This window comes from Ranitomeya imitator, chromosome 2 (assembly GCF_032444005.1).
Source record: "Ranitomeya imitator isolate aRanImi1 chromosome 2, aRanImi1.pri, whole genome shotgun sequence".
Classification (NCBI taxonomy): domain Eukaryota; kingdom Metazoa; phylum Chordata; class Amphibia; order Anura; family Dendrobatidae; genus Ranitomeya; species Ranitomeya imitator.
The window spans coordinates 634,274,002-634,295,947 of record NC_091283.1 but is presented as its reverse complement, the minus strand read 5'-3'; the positions used below and the strand labels follow the sequence as shown (position 1 = coordinate 634,295,947).

The window sequence follows — 21,946 nt, the reverse complement described above, 5'->3', positions numbered from 1 at the left end:
TGATCTGTTAGGTTAAAAAAGTTAGTTTTCATCATCCGTTGGTCTGCGGAGGCATCTACTCCATGACCCCCTCTGGCCAGCGCAAGCGGCTTCTCCATTATAATAAAACAAGAAGATCCAGCTAGACGAACTGTGAAACTGCTTTATTCACAAAGACCTCAGAAATACAGCTTACATGACAAATGACATCTATGCGTTTCAGGCGATGTGGCACCCTTATTCATGAGGCTCCTCCGTTATCCTCATCTCCTCTGGTCAGCGCAGACGGCTCTTCCATTATCCCTCATAATCTCCTCAGGTCAGCGCTGGCGCCTCCTCCATTATCCCTCATCATGTCCTCTAGTCAGCGCAGACGGCTCCTCCATTATCCCTCATAATCTCCTCAGGTCAGCGCTGGCGCCTCCTCCATTATCCCTCATCATGTCCTCTAGTCAGCGCAGACGGCTCCTCCATTATCCCTCATAATCTCCTCAGGTCTGCGCTGGCGCCTCCTCCATTATCCCTCATAATCTCCTCAGGTCAGCGCAGGCAGCTCCTTCGTTATCCCTCATCATCTACTCTGGTCAGCGCAGACGGCTCCTCCATTATCCCTCATAATCTCCTCTAGTCAGCGCAGACGGCTCCTCCATTATCCCTCATAATGTCCACTAGTCAGCGCAGGCAGCTCCTTCTTTATCCCTCATCATCTACTCTGGTCAGCGCAGACGGCTCCTCCATTATCCCTCATAATCTCCTGTAGTCAGCGCAGGCAGCTCCTTCTTTATCCCTCATCATCTACTCTGGTCAGCGCAGACAGCTCCTCCATTATCCCTCATAATCTCCTGTAGTCAGTGCAGGCAGCTCCTTCGTTATCCCTCATCATGTCGTCTGGTCAGCGCAGACGGCTCCTCCATTATCCCTCATCTCCTCTGGTCAGCGCTGGCGCCTCCTCCATTATCCCTCTTGGGCCATGTTCACACGTTGCGGTTTTTACCGCGGAACCGCGGCGATTTTGCAGCTGCGGGTCTGCAGCAGTTTCCATAGCGTTTACAGTAACATGTAAACCCTATGGAAACCGCAAACCGCTGTGCACATGCTGTGGGAAAAACCGCGCAGAAACGCAGCGGTTTACAACCCGCAGCATGTCACTTCTTTGTGCAGAATCGCAGCGATTCTGCACCCATAGAAATGCATTGATCCGTTTACTTCCCGCATGGTGGGCACAGTAAGCGGATAATGTGCGGGTGGTACCCGGGGTGGAGGAGAGGAGACTCTCCTCCAGGCCCTGGGAACCATATTTGTGTAAAAAAAAAAATAAAATAAAAAATGATATACTCACCTCTCAGCGCTGCACGCGGCCGTCCGGTCTCAGGTTTGCTATGCGAGCAGGACCTGCGGTGACGTCGCGGTCACATGACCGTGACGTCACGAAGGTCCTTCTCGCACAGCATCTTTGGAACCGGACCGCCGCCTGCAGCGCCGAGGAGATCGGGACGTGAGAGGGTGAGTATATCATTATTTTATTATTTTTAACATTACTATTGATGCTGCATATGCAGCATCAATAGTAAAACAAGTGCAGGATTAAACCTGCAGCGGAACCCGCAACACAAACCACGATAAATCTGCAGGGATAACCGCAGCGGGTTTGCCCTGCAGATTTATCAAATCCGCTGCGGGAAAACCCGCGGGAGAACCCGCAGCCCCCTTTCCACATGTGCACATAGCCTTAATCTCCTCTAGTCAGTGCAGGTGGCTCCTTCGTTATCCTAATCATCTCCTCTAGTCAGTGCTGGCGCCTCCTCCATTATCCCTCATGTCGTCTGGTCAGCGCAGGCAGCTCCTCCATTATCCCTCATCATGTCCTCTGGCCAGCACAGGTGGCTCCTTCGTTATCCCCCTCATCCCCTCTGGTCAGCGCTGGCGCCTCCTCCATTATCCCTCTTAATCTCCTAGTCAGTGCAGGGGGCTCCTTCATTATCCCTCATCTCCTCTAGTCAGCGCAGACGCCTCCTCCATTATCCCTCGTCATCTCATCTGGCCAGCGCAGGCGGCTCCTTTATAATCATGATTATCATCCCCCCTTGTTAGCGCAGGCTGTTCTTAATTTATTATGGAAAATAATTAAAGGATTTAAAAATAAATCACTGCAGCGCTAAAACATGCAAACTTGAAAACACGAAATTTGAACTGCATTACTGCACTAGAAATACGAAAAATGAGAGCTTTTAGCGCATAAAAATGGCCAATTTTGTGTACCTGGTAGCCCCTTTACGGCATCTCTCTTATACCAGGTCCTACACTTGCCTTACCTCGCTGAGAATAAACGTCTCCATCTGAATGGGTACATGTGAAACCTCTTCTTAGACTAAAATTCTCTCTCTCTATGGAGGGGTATTGGACCTGCTGTAATTAAAACACCTGAAGCTAGGAGGCGGAGTGCACGATCAGAAGGCTAAAGAATACATTTCAAAAACCTGACCGGCACATCCAAACATAGACTAAGTGTGAACAGGTGCTGAACCCAGAGTCGCCAACTCGTATATAGCTAAGTAAATAAGGCAGCACATTGCAGCGCTAGAACATACAAACTTGAAATACGAAATTTGAACTGCATTACTGCACTAGAAATACGAAAAATGAGAGCTTTTAGCGCATAAAAATGGCCAATTTTATGTGTACCTGGTAGCCTCTTTACGGCATCTCTCTTATACCAGGTCCTACGCTTGCCCTACTTCGCTGAGAATAAACGTCTCCATCTGAATGGGTGCATGTGAGAAAGAATTTTAGTCTAGGAAGAGGTTTCACATGCACCCATTCAGATGGAGACGTTTATTCTCAGCGAAGTAGGGCAAGCGTAGAACCTGGTATGAGAGAGATGCCGAAAAGGGGCTACCAGGTACACATAAAATTGGCCATTATTATGCGCTAAAAGCTCTCATTTTTCGTATTTCTAGTGCAGTAATGCAGATCAAATTTCGTGTTTTCAAGTTTGCATGTTTTAGCGCTGCAGTGTGCCGCCTTATTTACTTAACTATATACGAGTTGGCGACTCTGGGTTCAGCACCTGTTCACACTGAGTCTATGTTTGGATGTACCGGTCAGGTTTTTGAAATTAAAAATAAATCACGTCTTCAATGTATCTGCCAAGGTGTAGCTTTTCTCACACACTTACCATCACTTCTGTCCATACAGTAACTGCTGTTGTAGGATCATGTGACCAGAGCCGCCAATCAGCCGCCTCCATTTATAAAACACCTCATACTGGAAATCTGATTTTCTATTAGAGGCTGATGGACGGCTCTGGTCGCATGATCCTCCAGCAGCAGTTACTGTATAGACAGAAGTGCTGGTTAGGGGTTAAAGAAAGCTGCACCAACTATTAAGGAAGTCGCTGCTCCGTCCTCCTGTTTCTACACGACTATTAGGCCATGTTCACACGTTCCTGATTTCACTGCTGTTTTTTCTGCACTAAAAACCGCAGCTCTTGGCAGAAAACGCAGGTGCGTTTTTTGATGCGTTTTTTGATGCGTTTTTTAGTGCGGTTTTTTTATGCATATTTCTGTGCAGAGTCTGTGTGTTTTCTAGGAAGTTTTTTAGGGTTAAAATGGCTGAAAATACCCTGACCCTACCCCTGACCCTACCCCTAACCCTATTCTAACCTTAGTGGGAAAAAAAAATTCTTTATTTTTTTTATTGTCCCTACCTATGGGGGTGACAAAGGGGGGGGGGGGGGGTGTCATTTACTATTTTTTTTTATTTTGATCACTGAGAGAGGTTATATCTCAGTGATCAAAATGCACTTTGGAACGAATCTGCCGGCCGGCAGATTCGGCGGGCGCACTGCGCATGCGCCCGCCATTTTGGAAGATGGCGGCGCCCAGGGAGAAGACGGACGGACGGACAGCGGGAGGCCCGGTAAGTATAAGGGAGGGAGATGAGGGCACGGGGGGGGGGGGGCGTCGGAGCACGGGGGGGTGGCATCGGAGCATGGGGGGGTGGGATTGGGGCACAGGGGGGCAGCCACACTGCAGCAGTTCTGCACCACAAACCGCAGAAAACCCGCAGATATTTTTTTGATCTGCGGGTTTTACTGCGGGTTTGACCTCACAATGGAGGTCAATGGGTGCAGAACCGCTGCAGTTCCGCAAAAAGAAGTGACATGGTACTTCATTTTTACCGCGGCTATTCAGCGCGGCTTTTTTATTGAATTTCAGGATCATGTGCACAGTGGTAACTGTTTTCCATAGGGTACATTGTACTGTACCCTGCATGGAAAACAGCTGCGGACCCGCAGCGGCAAAATCGCGGCAGTTCCGCAGTTAAAAACGCACTGTGTGAACATGGCCTAACAGGGAGTCGCTGCTCCGTCCTCCTGTGTCTACACGACTATTACAGGGAGTCGCTGCTCCGTCCTCCTGTGTCTACACGACTATTACAGGGAGTCGCTGCTCCGTCCTCCTGTTTCTACACGACTATTCCAGGGAGTCGCTGCTCCGTCCTCCTGTTTCTACACGACTATTACAGGGAGTCGCTGCTCCGTCCTCCTGTTTCTACACGACTATTCCAGGGAGTCGCTGCGCCGTCGTCCTGTTTCTACACGACTATTCCAGGGAGTCGCTGCGCCGTCGTCCTGTTTCTACACGACTATTCCAGGGAGTCGCTGCTCCGTCCTCCTGTTGCTACACGACTATTCCAGGGAGTCGCTGCTCCGTCCTCCTGTGTCTACACGACTATTCCAGGGAGTCGCTGCTCCGTCCTCCTGTTTCTACACGACTATTCCAGGGAGTCGCTGCTCCGTCCTCCTGTTGCTACACGACTATTCCAGGGAGTCGCTGCTCCGTCCTCCTGTGTCTACACGACTATTCCAGGGAGTCGCTGCTCCGTCCTCCTGTTTCTACACGACTATTCCAGGGAGTCGCTGCTCCGTCCTCCTATTTCTACACGACTATTCCAGGGAGTCGCTGCGCCGTCCTCCTGTTGCTACACGACTATTCCTGCTCCGTCCTCCTGTTTCTACACGACTATTCCAGGGAGTCGCTGCTCCGTCCTCCTGTGTCTACACGACTATTCCTGCTCCGTCCTCCTGTTTCTACACGACTATTCCAGGGAGTCGCTGCTCCGTCCTCCTGTTTCTGCACGACTATTCCAGGGAGTCGCTGCTCCGTCCTCCTGTGTCTACACGACTATTCCAGGGAGTCGCTGCTCCGTCCTCCTGTTTCTACACGACTATTACAGGAAGTCGCTGCTCCGTCTTCCTGTTTCTACACGACTATTCCAGGGAGTCGCTGCTCCGTCCTCCTGTTGCTACACGACTATTCCAGGGAGTCGCTGCTCCGTCCTCCTGTGTCTACACGACTATTCCAGGGAGTCGCTGCTCCGTCCTCCTGTTTCTACACGACTATTCCAGGGAGTCGCTGCTCCGTCCTCCTGTTTCTACACGACTATTCCAGGGAGTCGCTGCTCCGTCCTCCTGTTTCTACACGACTATTCCAGGGAGTCGCTGCGCCGTCCTCCTGTTGCTACACGACTATTCCTGCTCCGTCCTCCTGTTTCTACACGACTATTCCAGGGAGTCGCTGCTCCGTCCTCCTGTGTCTACACGACTATTCCTGCTCCGACCTCCTGTTTCTACACGACTATTCCAGGGAGTCGCTGCTCCGTCCTCCTGTTTCTACACGACTATTCCAGGGAGTCGCTGCTCCGTCCTCCTGTTTCTACACGACTATTCCAGGGAGTCGCTGCTCCGTCCTCCTGTTTCTACACGACTATTCCAGGGAGTCGCTGCTCCGTCCTCCTGTTTCTACACGACTATTCCAGGGAGTCGCTGCTCCGTCTTCCTGTTTCTACACGACTATTCCAGGGAGTCGCTGCTCCGTCCTCCTGTTTCTACACGACTATTCCAGGGAGTCGCTGCTCCGTCCTCCTGTTTCTACACGACTATTCCAGGGAGTCGCTGCTCCGTCCTCCTGTTTCTACACGACTATTCCAGGGAGTCGCTGCTCCGTCCTCCTGTTTCTACACGACTATTCCAGGAAGTCGCTGCTCCGTCCTCCTGTTTCTACACGACTATTACAGGAAGTCGCTGCTCCGTCTTCCTGTTTCTACACGACTATTCCAGGGAGTCGCTGCTCCGTCCTCCTGTTTCTACACGACTATTCCAGGGAGTCGCTGCTCCGTCCTCCTGTTTCTACACGACTATTCCAGGGAGTCGCTGCTCCGTCCTCCTGTTTCTACACGACTATTCCAGGGAGTCGCTGCTCCGTCCTCCTGTTTCTACACGACTATTCCAGGGAGTCGCTGCTCCGTCCTCCTGTTTCTACACGACTATTCCAGGAAGTCGCTGCTCCGTCCTCCTGTTTCTACACGACTATTCCAGGGAGTCGCTGCTCCGTCCTCCTGTTTCTACACGACTATTCCAGGGAGTCGCTGCTCCGTCCTCCTGTGTCTGCTCCGTCCTCCTGTGTCTGCTCCGTGCATTTATGTGTTTTCGCTGCGTTATTCCTCTCGGAAATGGACCAAAAATGCTATGGAAACCTTTATGCAAGGTAATTCAATGACAATCCTTAAGTGTTGTGCACATAATCAGTAAATTTCCACTGAGTATTTGCAGTGCGCTTTTTTTTTTTTTTTTGTCTGCAGCATGTCAATCTCGCAGCAAAAACGCAGGTTTAAAATGTTTGCAGACTTACTGAGTTTTTGTTTGCATTTTTACCAGCTTCCTATGGTGTGTCACACTCTGTGATCTGTGTGACAGCATTGGAAAACCGGCGCAGAGGTTTTTATCGGCGATAACACTACCGGTAAGGCCGTCGGTCAGAGCACTGCAGGGTCATTCGGTCAGTGTCAGCGTGACCCGCAGCTGTGACACTGACACAGTTGTGACTTTGACCCACGGTAACACTGCCACCAGTAAAACCGTGGGTCAGAGCACTGCAGGGTCATGCGGTCAGTGTCAGTGTGACCCCGCAAATGTAACTGTGATCCGCATCCGTGACCTGCGGTAAAGAAAAAATGACCGCAGGTCAGCAGGCGTGGGCTGGTGAGATTATTGCTCCCATCAGGCTACGTCTGCTGTCACTGAGAACAGTGACAGCAGGTGCCGCTGATGAAAGAAAAAAAGTAAAATAAATACATACATAGAAAAATTAAAATAGTTATACTCGCCTTTATGCAAAATCTCCGATGCCCTCGTCTCCTAGAAAAAATGTAAAATAATAAACCAGCATATACTCACCTGTCCTCCTTAGTCGACGTAATCCCAAGTGTCCCACGGCGATCTCACGTGTAGAACAGTCACATCGGGAAAGGTGACTGCTCTACCCAAATGCCAGCAATACACGGACAGGAGATAATCGCTCCCGCAGTGTATCACTGAGCTGCTGTGAGAGATTTCACCAGAGTTTATCAACTGATGACCTCCAGTGCTCTCACTTATGGCACTGCTGCGTGAGAACTTTCTCACTGCAGATCAGTGCTATACACTGCAGGAGCCATTACCTTCTGTCAGTGCATCTCCGGCTGTCTGTCAGTGACTGCTCCCTAAGTGATCAGAATCGTCATGGGATATTATGGATTATCTCCTATGCGGACAGGTGAGGGATATTGTGTTTTTTTTTTTTGTTTTTTTTTTGTTACAAGAGACGTTGGCATTAGTGGATTAGGCATTCATTGAGTATGGCTAAGATTCATTAACCCCTTAATCACATATGACGTACTATCCCGTCGAGGTGACCTGGGACTTAATTCCCAGGTATGGGATAGTACGTCATATGCGCGGCCGAGTGTCAGCTGACTATCGCAGCTGACATCCGGCACTATGTGTCAGGAGCAGTCATGGACCGCTCCCGACACATTAACCCCCGACACACTGCGATCAAGCACTGCGGGCTTCCCTAAGACTATTGGTACAAGGCGATGTGCTCACCTTGTACCGAGCGTCTCCTCCCTGCAGGCCCCGGATCCAAAATGGCTGCGGGGCTACTTCCGGGTCCTGCAGGGAGGTGGCTTACCAAGTGCCTGCTCAGAGCCGCCGGTGCTGGTAAGCTCGGAGCAGAGCACGCCAGATCACTGATCTGACACAGTGCTCTGCAAAGTGTCAGATCAGCCATCTGTCACTATACATATGTATACTATATGTATAGTGATGTCCCCCCTGGGACAAAGTAAAAAAAAAATTTTTTTAGATGTGTTAAAAAAAAAAAAAAAAACCTAAATAAAGAAAAAAAATAATTGTTCCCATACATACATTTCTTTATCCAAATAAAAAAATAATAAAAGTACACGTATTTAGTATCGCCGCGTCTGTAACGACCCGACCTATAAAACTGTATCACTAGTTCACCACTTCAGTGAACACCGTTAAAAAATGAGGCAAAAAACAATGCTTTATTATCATACCGCCAAACAAAAACTGGAATAACACGCAATCAAAAAGACTGATATAAATAACCATGGTACCGCTGAAAACGTCATCTTATCCCGCAAAAAACGCGCTGCCATACAGCATCATCAGCAAAAAATAAGTTAGTCCTCAGAATAAAGCGATGCAAAAATAATTATTTTTTCTATAAAATCGTTTTTATCGTATAAAAGCGCCAAAACATAAAAAAATGTTATAAATGAGGTGTCGCTGTAATCGTACTGACCTGAAGAATAAAACTGCTTTATCAATTTTACCAAATGCAGAACGGTATAAATGACTTCAAATGTGACGTGGTCCCAAAAAATTATTGGTGTTGTAAAAATTAGAAATTGCTGGTCAACTTTTAACCTTTAATTCCCTAACAACAACAACAAATTTTGGTTCCAAAATTGTGCTGATGTAAAGTAGACATGTGGGAAATGTTACTTAAGTATTTTGTGTGACAAATCTGTGATTTAAGGGCATACAAATTCAGAGTTGGAAAATTCCAAAATTTTTGCCAAATATCCTTTTTTTTTCTCACAAATAAACGCAAGTTATATCTAAGAAATTTTACCACTATCATGAAGTACAATATGTCACGAGAAAACAGTCAGCATCGCCAAGATCCGTTGAAGCGTTCCAGAGTTATAACCTCGTAAAGGGACAGTGGTCAGAATTGTAAAAATTGTCCCGGTCATTAACGTGCAAACCACCCTTGGGGCTTAAGGGGTTAAAGGAGTCTATCATTTCAAATGAAGAACTTTTTATTCTGGGTGAATTTTTTTTTTTTTTTTTTTTTTTTTTTTTTTAATATACAATATCACTATGGAGCTACTAATGGATAGGTGTCTTATAGAAGCCTCTCCATTACTCCATGATGGGGCAAGTGGGAAGAGCAAGGCCAAGATTTTGTGCATCTTATAGATTCGCCTTTTCTGGGGTGGCTGAGAGCTGATGTTTTTAGTGTGGGAGGGGGCCAATATTCATGGCCCCTTCCTAGGCTATTAATGTCAGCGCGCAGGCTGTGTGCATAGCATTTGCTGGTTAGATATTATAGGGGGACCATGTGTCAATTTTCTGCTGTCCCTCTGTAAACTAGCCAGTAATAGCTAGGCAAACAGCTGTGAGCAGATATTGGGCTAGGAACCTTTATGGCTATTGGCTCCTTCCCAGAATATTAACATCAGTCATCGGCTTTCCCCCTCTGCTGGTTATGAAAATTATGCGGGAACCCATGCAATTTTTTTTGTTTTATCTTTAAAATAAACAGTTGCAGTTTGGTTGCATCTTATGTACGTTTCATATGTTAACGCTCTTACATAGGCTGGTGATACTGTGTTTGCTTTTACGTATCGGCTTAGTAATGAGGGTGTCGGGCTGACACCTTTTCATTACTATTACTAAGCCCAGGGTTTGGTGTCAATGACAGCTACTGACACCAAGCCCTAATCCGATTACTCTGATGCCACTGCATCAGCATGAAAAAGGTGGTGTTGAACTAAAAAATTACATCACAAAACTTAAAGTATCTCTATTTAGCTAATAAAAGCATTCATTGCTGTACAAAAACACACTTTTTTGCTGCATCTATTTTCCTGCCAAGAGATGCAGAAACATTGCAGAAATTTCTGCAAGCAAATACTCAATTTGTGCACATAGTCTTACAGGGATTTGCTGGTCCGTCCTTCTGTTTCCGCACCTACTCATACATGGAGTCAGTGGTCCATCCTCCTGTTTCCACACCTACTATTACGTGGAGTCAGTGGTCCGTCCTCCTGTTTCCACACCTACTATTACGTGGAGTCAGTGGTCCGTCCTCCTGTTTCCGCACCTACTATTACATGGAGTCAGTGGTCCGGCCTCCTGTTTCCACACCTACTATTACGTGGAGTCAGTGGTCCGTCCTCCTGTTTCCGCACCTACTATTACATGGAGTCAGTGGTCCGTCCTCCTGTTTCCGCACCTACTATTACATGGAGTCAGTGGTCCGTCCTCCTGTTTCCGCACCCACTATTAATGGAGTCAGTGATCCGTCCTCCTGTTTCCACACCTACTATTACGTGGAGTCAGTGGTCCGTCCTCCTGTTTCCGCACCTACTATTACATGGAGTCAGTGGTCCGTCCTCCTGTTTCCGCACCCACTATTAATGGAGTCAGTGGTCCGTCCTCCTGTTTCCGCACCTATTATTACATGGAGTCAGTGGTCCGTCCTCCTGTTTCCGCACCTACTATTACATGGAGTCAGTGGTCCGTCCTCCTGTTTCCACACCTACTATTACGTGGAGTCAGTGGTCCGTCCTCCTGTTTCCGCACCTACTATTACATGGAGTCAGTGGTCCGTCCTTCTGTTTCCGCACCTACTATTACATGGAGTCAGTGGTCCGTCCTCCTGTTTCCACACCTACTATTACGTGGAGTCAGTGGTCCGTCCTCCTGTTTCCGCACCTACTATTACATGGAGTCAGTGGTCCGTCCTCCTGTTTCCGCAACTACTATTACATGGAGTCAGTGGTCCGTCCTTCTGTTTCCGCACCTACTATTACATAGTCAGTGGTCCGGCCTCCTGTTTCCGCACCTACTATTACATAGTCAGTGGTCCGTCCTCCTGTTTCCACACCTACTATTACATAGTCAGTGGTCCGGCCTCCTGTTTCCGCACTTACTATTACATAGTCAGTGGTCCGTCCTCCTGTTTCCACACCTACTATTACATGGAGTCAGTGGTCCGTCCTTCTGTTTCCACACCTACTATTACATGGAGTCAGTGGTCCGTCCTCCTGTTTCCACACCTACTATTACATGGAGTCAGTGGTCCGTCCTCCTGTTTCCACACCTACTATTACATGGAGTCAGTGGTCCGTCCTTCTGTTTCCGCACCTACTATTACATGGAGTCAGTGGTCCGTCCTTCTGTTTCCGCACCTACTATTACATGGAGTCAGTGGTCCGTCCTTCTGTTTCCGCACCTACTATTACATGGAGTCAGTGGTCCGTCCTTCTGTTTCCGCACCTACTATTACATGGAGTCAGTGGTCCGTCCTTCTGTTTCCGCACCTACTACTACATGGAGTCAGTGGTCCGTCCTTCTGTTTCCGCACCTACTATTACATGGAGTCAGTGGTCCGTCCTTCTGTTTCCGCACCTACTATTACATGGAGTCAGTGGTCCGTCCTTCTGTTTCCGCACCTACTATTACATGGAGTCAGTAGTCCGTCCTCCTGTTTCCGCACCTACTATTACATGGAGTCAGTGGTCCGTCCTCCTGTTTCCACACCTACTATTACATGGAGTCAGTGGTCCGTCCTCCTGTTTCCGCACCTACTATTACATAGTCAGTGGTCCGGCCTCCTGTTTCCGCACCTACTATTACATGGAGTCAGTGGTCCGTCCTCCTGTTTCCGCACCTACTATTACATAGTCAGTGGTCCGGCCTCCTGTTTCCGCACCTACTATTACATGGAGTCAGTGGTCCGTCCTTCTGTTTCCGCACCTACTATTACATAGTCAGTGGTCCGGCCTCCTGTTTCCGCAACTACTATTACATGGAGTCAGTGGTCCGTCCTTCTGTTTCCGCACCTACTATTACATAGTCAGTGGTCCGGCCTCCTGTTTCCGCACCTACTATTACATAGTCAGTGGTCCGTCCTCCTGTTTCCACACCTACTATTACATAGTCAGTGGTCCGGCCTCCTGTTTCCGCACTTACTATTACATAGTCAGTGGTCCGTCCTCCTGTTTCCACACCTACTATTACATGGAGTCAGTGGTCCGTCCTTCTGTTTCCACACCTACTATTACATGGAGTCAGTGGTCCGTCCTCCTGTTTCCGCACCTACTATTACATGGAGTCAGTGGTCCGTCCTTCTGTTTCCACACCTACTATTACATGGAGTCAGTGGTCCGTCCTTCTGTTTCCGCACCTACTATTACATGGAGTCAGTGGTCCGTCCTTCTGTTTCCGCACCTACTATTACATGGAGTCAGTTGTCCGTCCTTCTGTTTCCACACCTACTATTACATGGAGTCAGTGGTCCTTCCTTCTGTTTCCACACCTACTATTACATGGAGTCAGTGGTCCTTCCTTCTGTTTCCACACCTACTATTACATGGAGTCAGTGGTCCGTCCTTCTGTTTCCACACCTACTATTACATGGAGTCAGTGGTCCGTCTGCCAGGTTCAGTACCGACTATAACAGGGAGACTGGGCTGTATGTCCACCAAGTTCTTGTCAGACACTAATCCCCGAGTAAAGCTTGTGCTGTCCACTTGATGGTAAATTATCTGCGTTTAATAATATTGTAATTCCCATATATCCAAAGAGTGTGGTAGTGTATACATAGCGGCCAAGACCCCTTTTTTAACCATAAGTTGTAGTTGTGGGAAGATTTAAAGACTTCTTGCTGGATTGTAGCTGGTTTGTGACCTCTTTATTCTGGTAGAACTTCAGGTTGGTCTTTAGCGTCTTGTTTAAAGTCCTCCCTCCCGGAGACATCAGTTGCCAGCATGGTAACGGTGCTATAACTATGGATTGCGTTCATTGACAGATATGCACGGAGAGACGTTCTTCCCCTGGGGAAATTCTCCTTGAACCTCAGCGGTTGTCCACGGAGTGGTGACTTCTCCCGACATTTGTATGGCATCATGCAGCAGATTGTACCTGCGGTAAGCCTCTGGGCCACGTCAGACACAACAGGCCATTTTATCAGTACTATTCCAGGTGGGATTCTTCTGACTCAAAGTCCCTAATAGTTTTTCTTTCTCTGCAGTCTCATTATCTGCCAATGACCATAGAAAACATGAACTTCTCTCGCTTCATCCCTCGTAAAGATTACTCGGCAAATCGTCTGGTGAGTGGTCTCCTTCAGCTGCCATCACACACATTACTGCTGGTGGATGAGACCATCCTGGAGCAGGGCCAGCTCAACACAACAGGTCAGTGGTGGTAAGGAGCAGCAGTTCTGTAGAAGAGGTGGCAGAGGAGGGGGGGGCGTAGGTCAGTGGTTTAATGTGTACTGTTAACCGTCATCTCTGCTCCTCACCCGTCATCTCTGCTCCTCACCCGTCATCCTCTGCTCCTCACCCGTCATCCTCTGCTCCTCACCCGTCATCCTCTGCTCCTCACCCGTCATCCTCTGCTCCTCACCCGTCATCCTCTGCTCCTCACCCGTCATCCTCTGCTCCTCACCCGTCATCCTCTGCTCCTCACCCGTCATCCTCTGCTCCTCACCCGTCATCCTCTGCTCCTCACCCGTCATCCTCTGCTCCTCACCCGTCATCCTCTGCTCCTCACCCGTCATCCTCTGCTCCTCACCCGTCATCCTCTGCTCCTCACCCGTCATCCTCTGCTCCTCACCCGTCATCCTCTGCTCCTCACCCGTCATCCTCTGCTCCTCACCCGTCATCCTCTGCTCCTCACCCGTCATCCTCTGCTCCTCACCCGTCATCCTCTGCTCCTCACCCGTCATCCTCTGCTCCTCACCCGTCATCCTCTGCTCCTCACCCGTCATCCTCTGCTCCTCACCCGTCATCCTCTGCTCCTCACCCGTCATCCTCTGCTCCTCACCCGTCATCCTCTGCTCCTCACCCGTCATCCTCTGCTCCTCACCCGTCATCCTCTGCTCCTCACCCGTCATCCTCTGCTCCTCACCCGTCATCCTCTGCTCCTCACCCGTCATCCTCTGCTCCTCACCCGTCATCCTCTGCTCCTCACCCGTCATCCTCTGCTCCTCACCCGCCATCCTCTGCTCCTCACCCGCCATCCTCTGCTCCTCACCCGCCATCCTCTGCTCCTCAGGAGTACACAATCTGACAGCACTCGGTAACCTGATCACGTGGCAGAAGGTGGACTATGACTTCAGTTACCATCAGATGGAGTTCCCCTGTAATATTAATGTCCTGGTCACCTCTGAGGGCCGCTCTCTGCTTCCGGTGAGTATTGCTGAGTCCTCACTTGTTCCTGTGCTGTGGGTGGATGCTGCGACATTATATGAACTTGTCCTCTCCATGGGCCTCGCCCATGATCATGCCATGTATAGTGCCTTCTATCATTAATCTCTTAACCCCCGGAGCTTTTTTTCGGTTTTGCATTTTCGTCTTTCGCTCCCCTCCTTCCCAGAGCCATAATTTTTTTTTTTCCCTTCAATATGGCCATGTGAGGGCTTATTTTTTGCGGGACGAGTTGTACTTTTGAACACCATTGGTTTTACCATGTCGTGAACTAGAATACGGATATGAAAATACCAAGATGCGTGAAATTGCACAAAAAAAAACAATCCCACTTTTTTTATTTAGCTTTTTTGCTAGGTTCACTAAATACTAAAACTGATTCTCCAGGTCATTACGAGTTCATAGACACCAAACATGTCTAGGTTATTTTTTATCTTATTCAGGGGTCCTAACACTTTTTAAACTGGGGGTCAATTCACTGTCCCTCAGACCATTGGAGGTCTGGAATATAGTTTAAAAAAAAAAAAAAAAAACTATGAACAAATTCCTATTCACACTGCACATATCTTATTTTGAAGTTAAAAAACAAAACGGGAGCAAATATTTAAAATGAAGAACGAGTAAAGTTAAGTCAACAAACTTACTGGTATTTCAATGGGTACTATGGGCCGGCTTTTGGCTAATGAGATGGTCAATGTCCGGTTCCATATTTGTCACTGCTAGTCGTAGCAAGTGATGCAAGTCTGCTTCAGTTAGTCTAGATCTGGTTGGAGATTTCAGATGTTTCATTCTGGAAAAAGTCCGTTCACAGACATAAGTGCTGCCAAAGATGGTGGCCATCTAGAGGTCATGGTTCCTAAGATTAGGATATGTCTGAGGGGAGAGATGCATAGAAATTAGGACCTTGACTTGAAGGCGTCTTTCAGAGTCACAATTCTGCAGTTCAGCCAGTTCCATTTGGTCAATTGTATCCACATTTTCAATGTCCATAGAGTATGGGTTACGGGAAAGCTGTTTGTCCTGTTCATGGAGATGAAGCTCTGGAAATCTAAATGGTTATTGCTTTTGTAGGTTTTCCAGTGAATCCACACGTTTTCTTTGGGAATGCAACCAATGGTTTTTCCGCTAACAGATTGAGTTATGTCTACGTAGTATATTGCACAGCCCACGTTGTATATTGCCCAGCCACGTATGTCACAGGTTAAAAATAAATAAATAAACATATACTCACCTTCCGACGGCCAGTTGTAGTTCGATCACATGACCGTGACCTCATGGCAGGTCCTTCTCGCGCAGGGCCTATGAAGACTTCGCAGTCACATGACCGCGACGTCATGGCAGGTCCTTCTCCCATACCACCGGAACCTGCCGCTTGCATTGCATTTTTATTTTTTTTTATTTTTAACATTAGATGTTTTTACTATTGACGCTGCATAGGCAGCATCAATAGTAAAAACTTGGTCACACAGGGTTAATAACGGCGGTAACGGAGTGAGTTACCAGCGGCATAGCGCGGTCAGTTACCGCTGGCATTAACCCTTTGTGGGCGGCGACTGCGGGGAGTATGGAGCGGGCGCCGACTGCAGTGGAGTAGGGAGGGACTAATCGGACTGTGGCCGTCACTGATTGGTCGCGGCAGCCATGACAGGCAGCTGGCGAGCCCAATCAGCGACTTGGATTCCATGACAGACAGAGACCGCGACCAATGAATATCCATGACAGACAGAAGGACAGAAAGACGGAAGTGACCCTTAGACAATTATATAGTAGATAACCTACACTGTATACGTGTGTGCGTATATATGTATGTGTATATATATATTTTGTGTTCTATTAATTTACAAGTAAGAATATAATATAACAGATGCTTTGAGCTCTGATTCAATACCTTTGCCAACGTGCATTTCTCATTGTGAGTTTAGAATAGGTATTCCTTATATTTTGTGACGTGCTATGAGTAAAATATTGGATTATTTCCTAAATTTGATTTAACATTACTCTGCAACTTTGGTCTGTTGTTGTTCCACCTTGGGGTATGTTCATGTGCATCATGGATATGTGGCTTTTTTTTACATAATTGTTTTAATGTTTTCAATAAATATTTTTAGTCTTTTTATGGTTTGCTTCATTTTTGAGGTAGTACAATTACAACCCCTTGATTTGCATTCCTAAGCATTTATAAAGGTCCTTAGTCTGTTTCAGTAGCTCCACAATCATGGGGAAGACTGCTGACTTGACAGATGTATAGAAAGCAGCGATTGACACACTCCACAAGGAGGGTAAGCCACAAAATGTCATTGCTAAAGAAGCCGGCTGTTCAGAGTGCTGTATCCAAGCATATTCATGGGAAGTGGAGCGGAAGAAAAAAGTGTGGTAGAAAAAGGTGCAAAAGCAACCGGGATAACCACAGCCTTGAAATTTGGGAGAGATTCACAAGGAGTGGGCTGCTGCTGGAGTCATTGCTTCAAGAGCCACCACACTCAGACGTATCCAGGACATGGGCTACAGGTGTCGCATTCCTTGTGTCAAACCACTCATGACCAATAGACAACGCCAGAACTGTCTTGCCTGAGCCAAGAAGGAAATGAACTGGACTGTTGCTCAGTGGTCCAAGGTGGTGTTTTCAGATGAAAGTAAATTTTGCATTTCATTGTCGCAGCGCCCCCTATTTATTCATTGAGCACAGGTCTAAAGTTGGATTTAACGAAAATACAAGTCTACCGTTTGTCTTTTCTTTTTCCAAAGATTTTATTTTGAGATACATCGGGAATGAGGGCGGGAGAGGAAGGGGGGGGGGGGAGGGGAAGGGGGGTGCATAGGGAAATATATCAATGTAACAAGAGTGGTAATTCACATTATGGAGTAAAGGTACCGTCACACTTAGCGACGCTGCAGCGATACCGACAACGATCCGAATCGCTGCAGCGTCGCTGTTTGGTCGCTGGAGAGCTGTCACACAGACCGCTCTCCAGCAACCAACGATGCCGGTAACCAGGGTAAACATCGGGTTACTAAGCGCAGGGCCGTGCTTAGTAACCCGATGTTTACCCTGGTTACCAGCGTTAAAGTAAAAAAAAACCCAAACACTACATACTTACCTAACGCTGTCTGTCCTCCAGCGCTGTGCTCTGCACTCCTCCTGTACTGTCTGTGAGCACAGCGGCCGGAAAGCAGAGCGGTGACATCACCGCTCTGCTTTCCGGCTGACCGACGCTCACAGCCAGTACAGGAGGAGAGCAGAGCACAGCGCTGGACAGACGGCTGTAGGTAAGTATGTAGTGTTTGTTTTTTTTAACTTTTAGGATGGTAACCAGGGTAAACATCGGGTTACTAAGCGCGGCCCTGCGCTTAGTTACCCGATGTTTACCCTGGTTACCAGTGAAGACATCGCTGAATCGGTGTCACACACGCCGATTCAGCGATGTCTGCGGGGAGTCCAGCGACCAAATAAAGTTCTGGACTTTCTTCCCCGACCAGCGACAGCACAGCAGGGGCCTGATCGCTGCTGCCTGTCACACTGGACGATATCGCTAGCGAGGACGCTGCAACGTCACGGATCGCTAGCGATATCGTCTAGTGTGACGGTACCTTTAGTAACAATACATAGTGCCCAGTTCTCTGGGGATATGTGAGGTATAAACGAACAAACAGACAAACAAACAAACAAAAGGTTGCAAGCCAATTAAGGCCAATCGTATGCGGGCAAAGATTTAACAAGGATTAAACAGTTAAATAGTAGTCAAAGTATACAATTTAAATGGTATTGCACCTAGAAGTTAGTGGTGGAAGAAATTAAGTTATGGGGGACGGAAAGGCCTTGTCCCATTTGTTCCATTTTTTGTAGAATTTTCCAAACTGATTATTAATCAGAGCAAAATTCAGTTAATGTGATCTATGTTGCTGGGATAGATGGAAGATAAGATCTGGATTTGGGAGTGTTTTTTTTTTTTTTTTCCAGAGGAAAGTGATATTTTTTTGCTACAAGACATAGGTGAATAAATATAGGTTGGAGTGCCAAGTCTAATTCGTCCAGGTTAAGGGATAGAAGGGCCATTTGAGGAGTGAGGGTTAAGGTTTTGTTGGAGATTTTATTGAAAGTGGTAGAAACCCAAGACCAGACTGTTTTGACTCTGGGGCATTCCCAAAACATATGCAATTGGTCTCCCTTAAAGCCGCGGTCTCTCCAGCAAAGGGGTGAAGTTGAGTTTGATGAACCGAAATGTGCTAATTTTGCCGGAGTGAAATACCATCTGCTGATAGTTTTAAAGTATGTCTCTTGGAGTGGAAATGAGATTGTGGAGTTGTACGTTTTGGACAGAGCCTCTTCCCATTGTTCTGAAGAAAAGGTGGATTTCAGGGTTTTTTCCCAGGTAACCATATAAGGGCTTTTTGACAAACTATCGTCATTGTTGAAGGAGTCGTAAAGAAAGCCATGACTCCAGAAGATTTTATGGTGCGGGTTGAATAAGACTTTTATGGAGGCGTGGGTGAAATTCATTTTTGAATTGAGAAATGCGAGGACATTGTCTTTTAAAAGAATAAACTCTGTAAATAAGGAGTGGGGGACGTTAAAGTTTTTCCTCAGCGATGCAAAGTCCAAAAAATTGGAGCCGTTGTAGATATCTCCCAGTTTTGTGATTTTTAAATCTGGCCAAATAGCGGGGAGAGTTGCGTTAGTGAGGCTAAAAATAAGAGTAAGGGGTATGTTTTTTAGAATAGAGAATTTGTGTACCCGTCTACTTGGTTTGGAGAATTTACGCCAGGCTTGGGCAATGGCAAGGAATAAAGGGTGGGCATAAAGGTTAGGGAGATGATTTGAGATTGCTTTAGTAATAATGTTACTTAGCTGTTTACCACTATTTAAAAATAATTCTAAGTCGAACCAGGCCGGAGGTTCACATTGAGAAATCCAGTGAGCACTTTGTTTAATCAGCAGAGTTTGGTAGTGGGCAATAATCTTGGGAAGGCCCATCCCCCCATTCCCTTTTTTTCCTGTATAGTGATGAGGAAGAAGTCCTAGCTTTTTTTCCTCCCCACAAGAAGGTGTTAAACAAGATTTGGATATTTGTCAGAAGTATGACCGGAATGGGCAGGGGCAGGCATCGGAGAACGTATAAAATTTTTGGAAGGATATGTGTTTTAAGAATATAATTTTTTCCCCACCGTAAAAGATTTTTCTCTTTAAAGATTAAGCAATCCTTACTTATTGAATCTGTCAAGTTTCTCAGATTTATCTTCACCATATGATGGAGGTTATCACAGAGAGTAATGCCTAGGTATGGAAGCTCTCTGACACACCAGTTAAGAGATGTTTTTTCCTTTATTGCATTTATTTGTTTAGTATCAAGATTAAGGGGGAGGATGTTCGATTTTTGCTGGTTGATTTTGTAGTTAGATAAATCTGAGAATTTGTCCAGTTCGTTGAAGACCTCAAGTGTAGATTTTTGAGGGTCAGTTAAAGTCAATATTATGTCATCTGCAAATAAGCTGATTTTATGTTTTTTGTGTTTGGTGTGGATACCTTTGATAAGGTCGTTATTGCGGATGTGTTCAGCTAGGGGTTCGAGGGCTAGGTTGAAAAGTAAGGGTGACAGAGGGCACCCCTGCCTGGTGCCATTTGTGATAGAAAAGGGATTCGAGGTATGATTGTTAGAGATTATTTTCGCGCTTGGGTTTGAATAAAGTGCCATAATAGTTTTTGGTTGAACCGAATTTGATACCGTTTGTCTTTTCTGTCCATGTATATGTAGTGTAAACTTTCGTGCCTGAGTGTCACCCACACACCCTCCCTGGGCCAGGTTGTGGGCTGTTCTCAGTTCTTGAAGATTTTATGAAATCCCTACTTTTGCAATAACTCCTCACCAGACGATCACAGAAGTTTGAGGGTGATGCCACATTTTTTTTAATTAAGATTTTATCTTTAGAGACCAAATGTGGCCTAGCTGTTGGCAGTTATCTGACCCCTATGGATTTGGGGCCTTTTGGCCGGAGGTTATAGTTACAAGAAAATATGTATCTTTTTCCCTAATTAGCCCGGCGCTGAAGATGTCTCAATATCAGATTTATACAAATTCCCATATTCTATATTTTCTTTAGGAGACATACTTTCTGATCTGGATTATTGTAACATTCCCCTGCAGGAACCAGTGTCACCTGAATCCAACATGCATTTCTTGTAGACAAAAGGGCTTCCATTTTCCTGTTGTGTACGCTGGGTGATATGGCTATTTCTAGAGGGTGTGAGATATTCCCTTTAATCCTCTCAAAACTTTTTCCGGTCTAAATTACTTGTCCAACCTGTACTCTTACTATGCACAATGCACGTCCTCGTTCAGTCACCTCGGCATAAAGAGGACCTCATTTTAATTAAGATGGTTCACATCTCTTTGTACACTGCCATTTTACATAACGGCAGCTTTAGATTGCTAACTCCTATTTCTCTTCCCCCCATGACTGCACCACAGAGAGAGGGGATCCGCCCCACTGGGGCAGGAAACCTACAGATAAAAAGGCGGTACCTCTCTCCCGCATCAGGTTGGTTTCCTGTCTTTGATGGGGAACCTACAGACAGCATACCTGTAGATCGTCATGGGATGCCGGGGGGCCAACTTGTCCGATCCAGGCATCGGGGGTTCCTGCCTCGGCTGGAGTGGTTTTAGTTCTTCCCTCGAAGCGGGCCTTGTGGGTGTGCGGGGAGAGGCAGTGAAGAGGGATCGAGTCTAACTCTCGAAGTATTCACACACCCGGTGGATAGGTGACTGCAGTCACCTTTGGGGTCCACCGCCAGGCCACCCATAGCTTCAAGGACCAGCATCAGGGTGGCCTTTGGTTGACCGGCGGCGCTTCTAAGGCGGCGGCCGCCGGTCAACCAAAGGCACGGTAAGGCTGTTACCTCATGGCGCTCCCGCCATCCCTCCAAGGAGCCAAGTGCCAGAAGTGAGTGTCAGGCGCAGTGCACTACTGGGAAATCGGTAGTGCGCATGCGCGGGGGCCATTCCAGGGTCAGCACAGTGCATTACTGGGTAATCCGTGATCCTGAACAATGCAGAGCTGGAGGACCCGGAAGAGGCTTAAAAAGGCGCCAGTTTTCAGAATCTGTGCTCAAGAATCCCCATGAGTGATCAGCAGCAACCGAAGGAGCAGGTCGTGCAGGAGCAGTCCCCTCAAAAAAAGCACCGACAGCAGCAGCGTCAGCACCTGCAGCATTGACAGCAACAGGGAGATGATGCTTCTCAGCGTCGCAGCGGTGGCAGCCATTCAGGATCTCGGCGCAGCAGAGGCTCTGGCAGAATCGAGGGGCCAAAAGTGGATCCAGTCGTGGAGAGAACCCCTAGGCCAGAGCTGGTATCTCTTACATCAGGAGGGTAAGTGACCTTCGTGAAAGTCCGCCTTTAACCCCTTTCTGCCATTAGACGTACTATTCCGTCCATGTGGGGTGGGCTTTACTTCCCAAGGACAGAATAGTACGTCATAGGCGATCGGCCGCGCTCACGGGGGGAGCGCGGCCGATCGCCGCCGGGTGTCAGCTGCTTATCGCAGCTGACATCCGGCACTATGTGCCAGGAGCGGTCACGGACCGCCCCCGGCACATTAACCCCCGGCACACCGCGATCAA

The 21,946-nt window shown here is 47.5% G+C and overlaps 1 protein-coding gene across 7 annotated transcripts in view; it reads left to right on the top strand.

Moving 5' to 3' along the window:
• MCMBP (minichromosome maintenance complex binding protein) overlaps window positions 1–21,946 on the top strand; it is a 129,302-nt gene that overhangs the window by 94,862 nt on the left and 12,494 nt on the right. For all 7 annotated transcript variants that reach the window (XM_069752668.1, XM_069752669.1, XM_069752667.1 and 4 more), the window contains 3 exons: window positions 12,930–13,047; window positions 13,152–13,317; window positions 14,180–14,313. In XM_069752668.1, coding sequence (XP_069608769.1) covers window positions 12,930–13,047; window positions 13,152–13,317; window positions 14,180–14,313 — 418 coding nt within the window. The remainder of the gene's footprint in view (window positions 1–12,929; window positions 13,048–13,151; window positions 13,318–14,179; window positions 14,314–21,946) is intronic.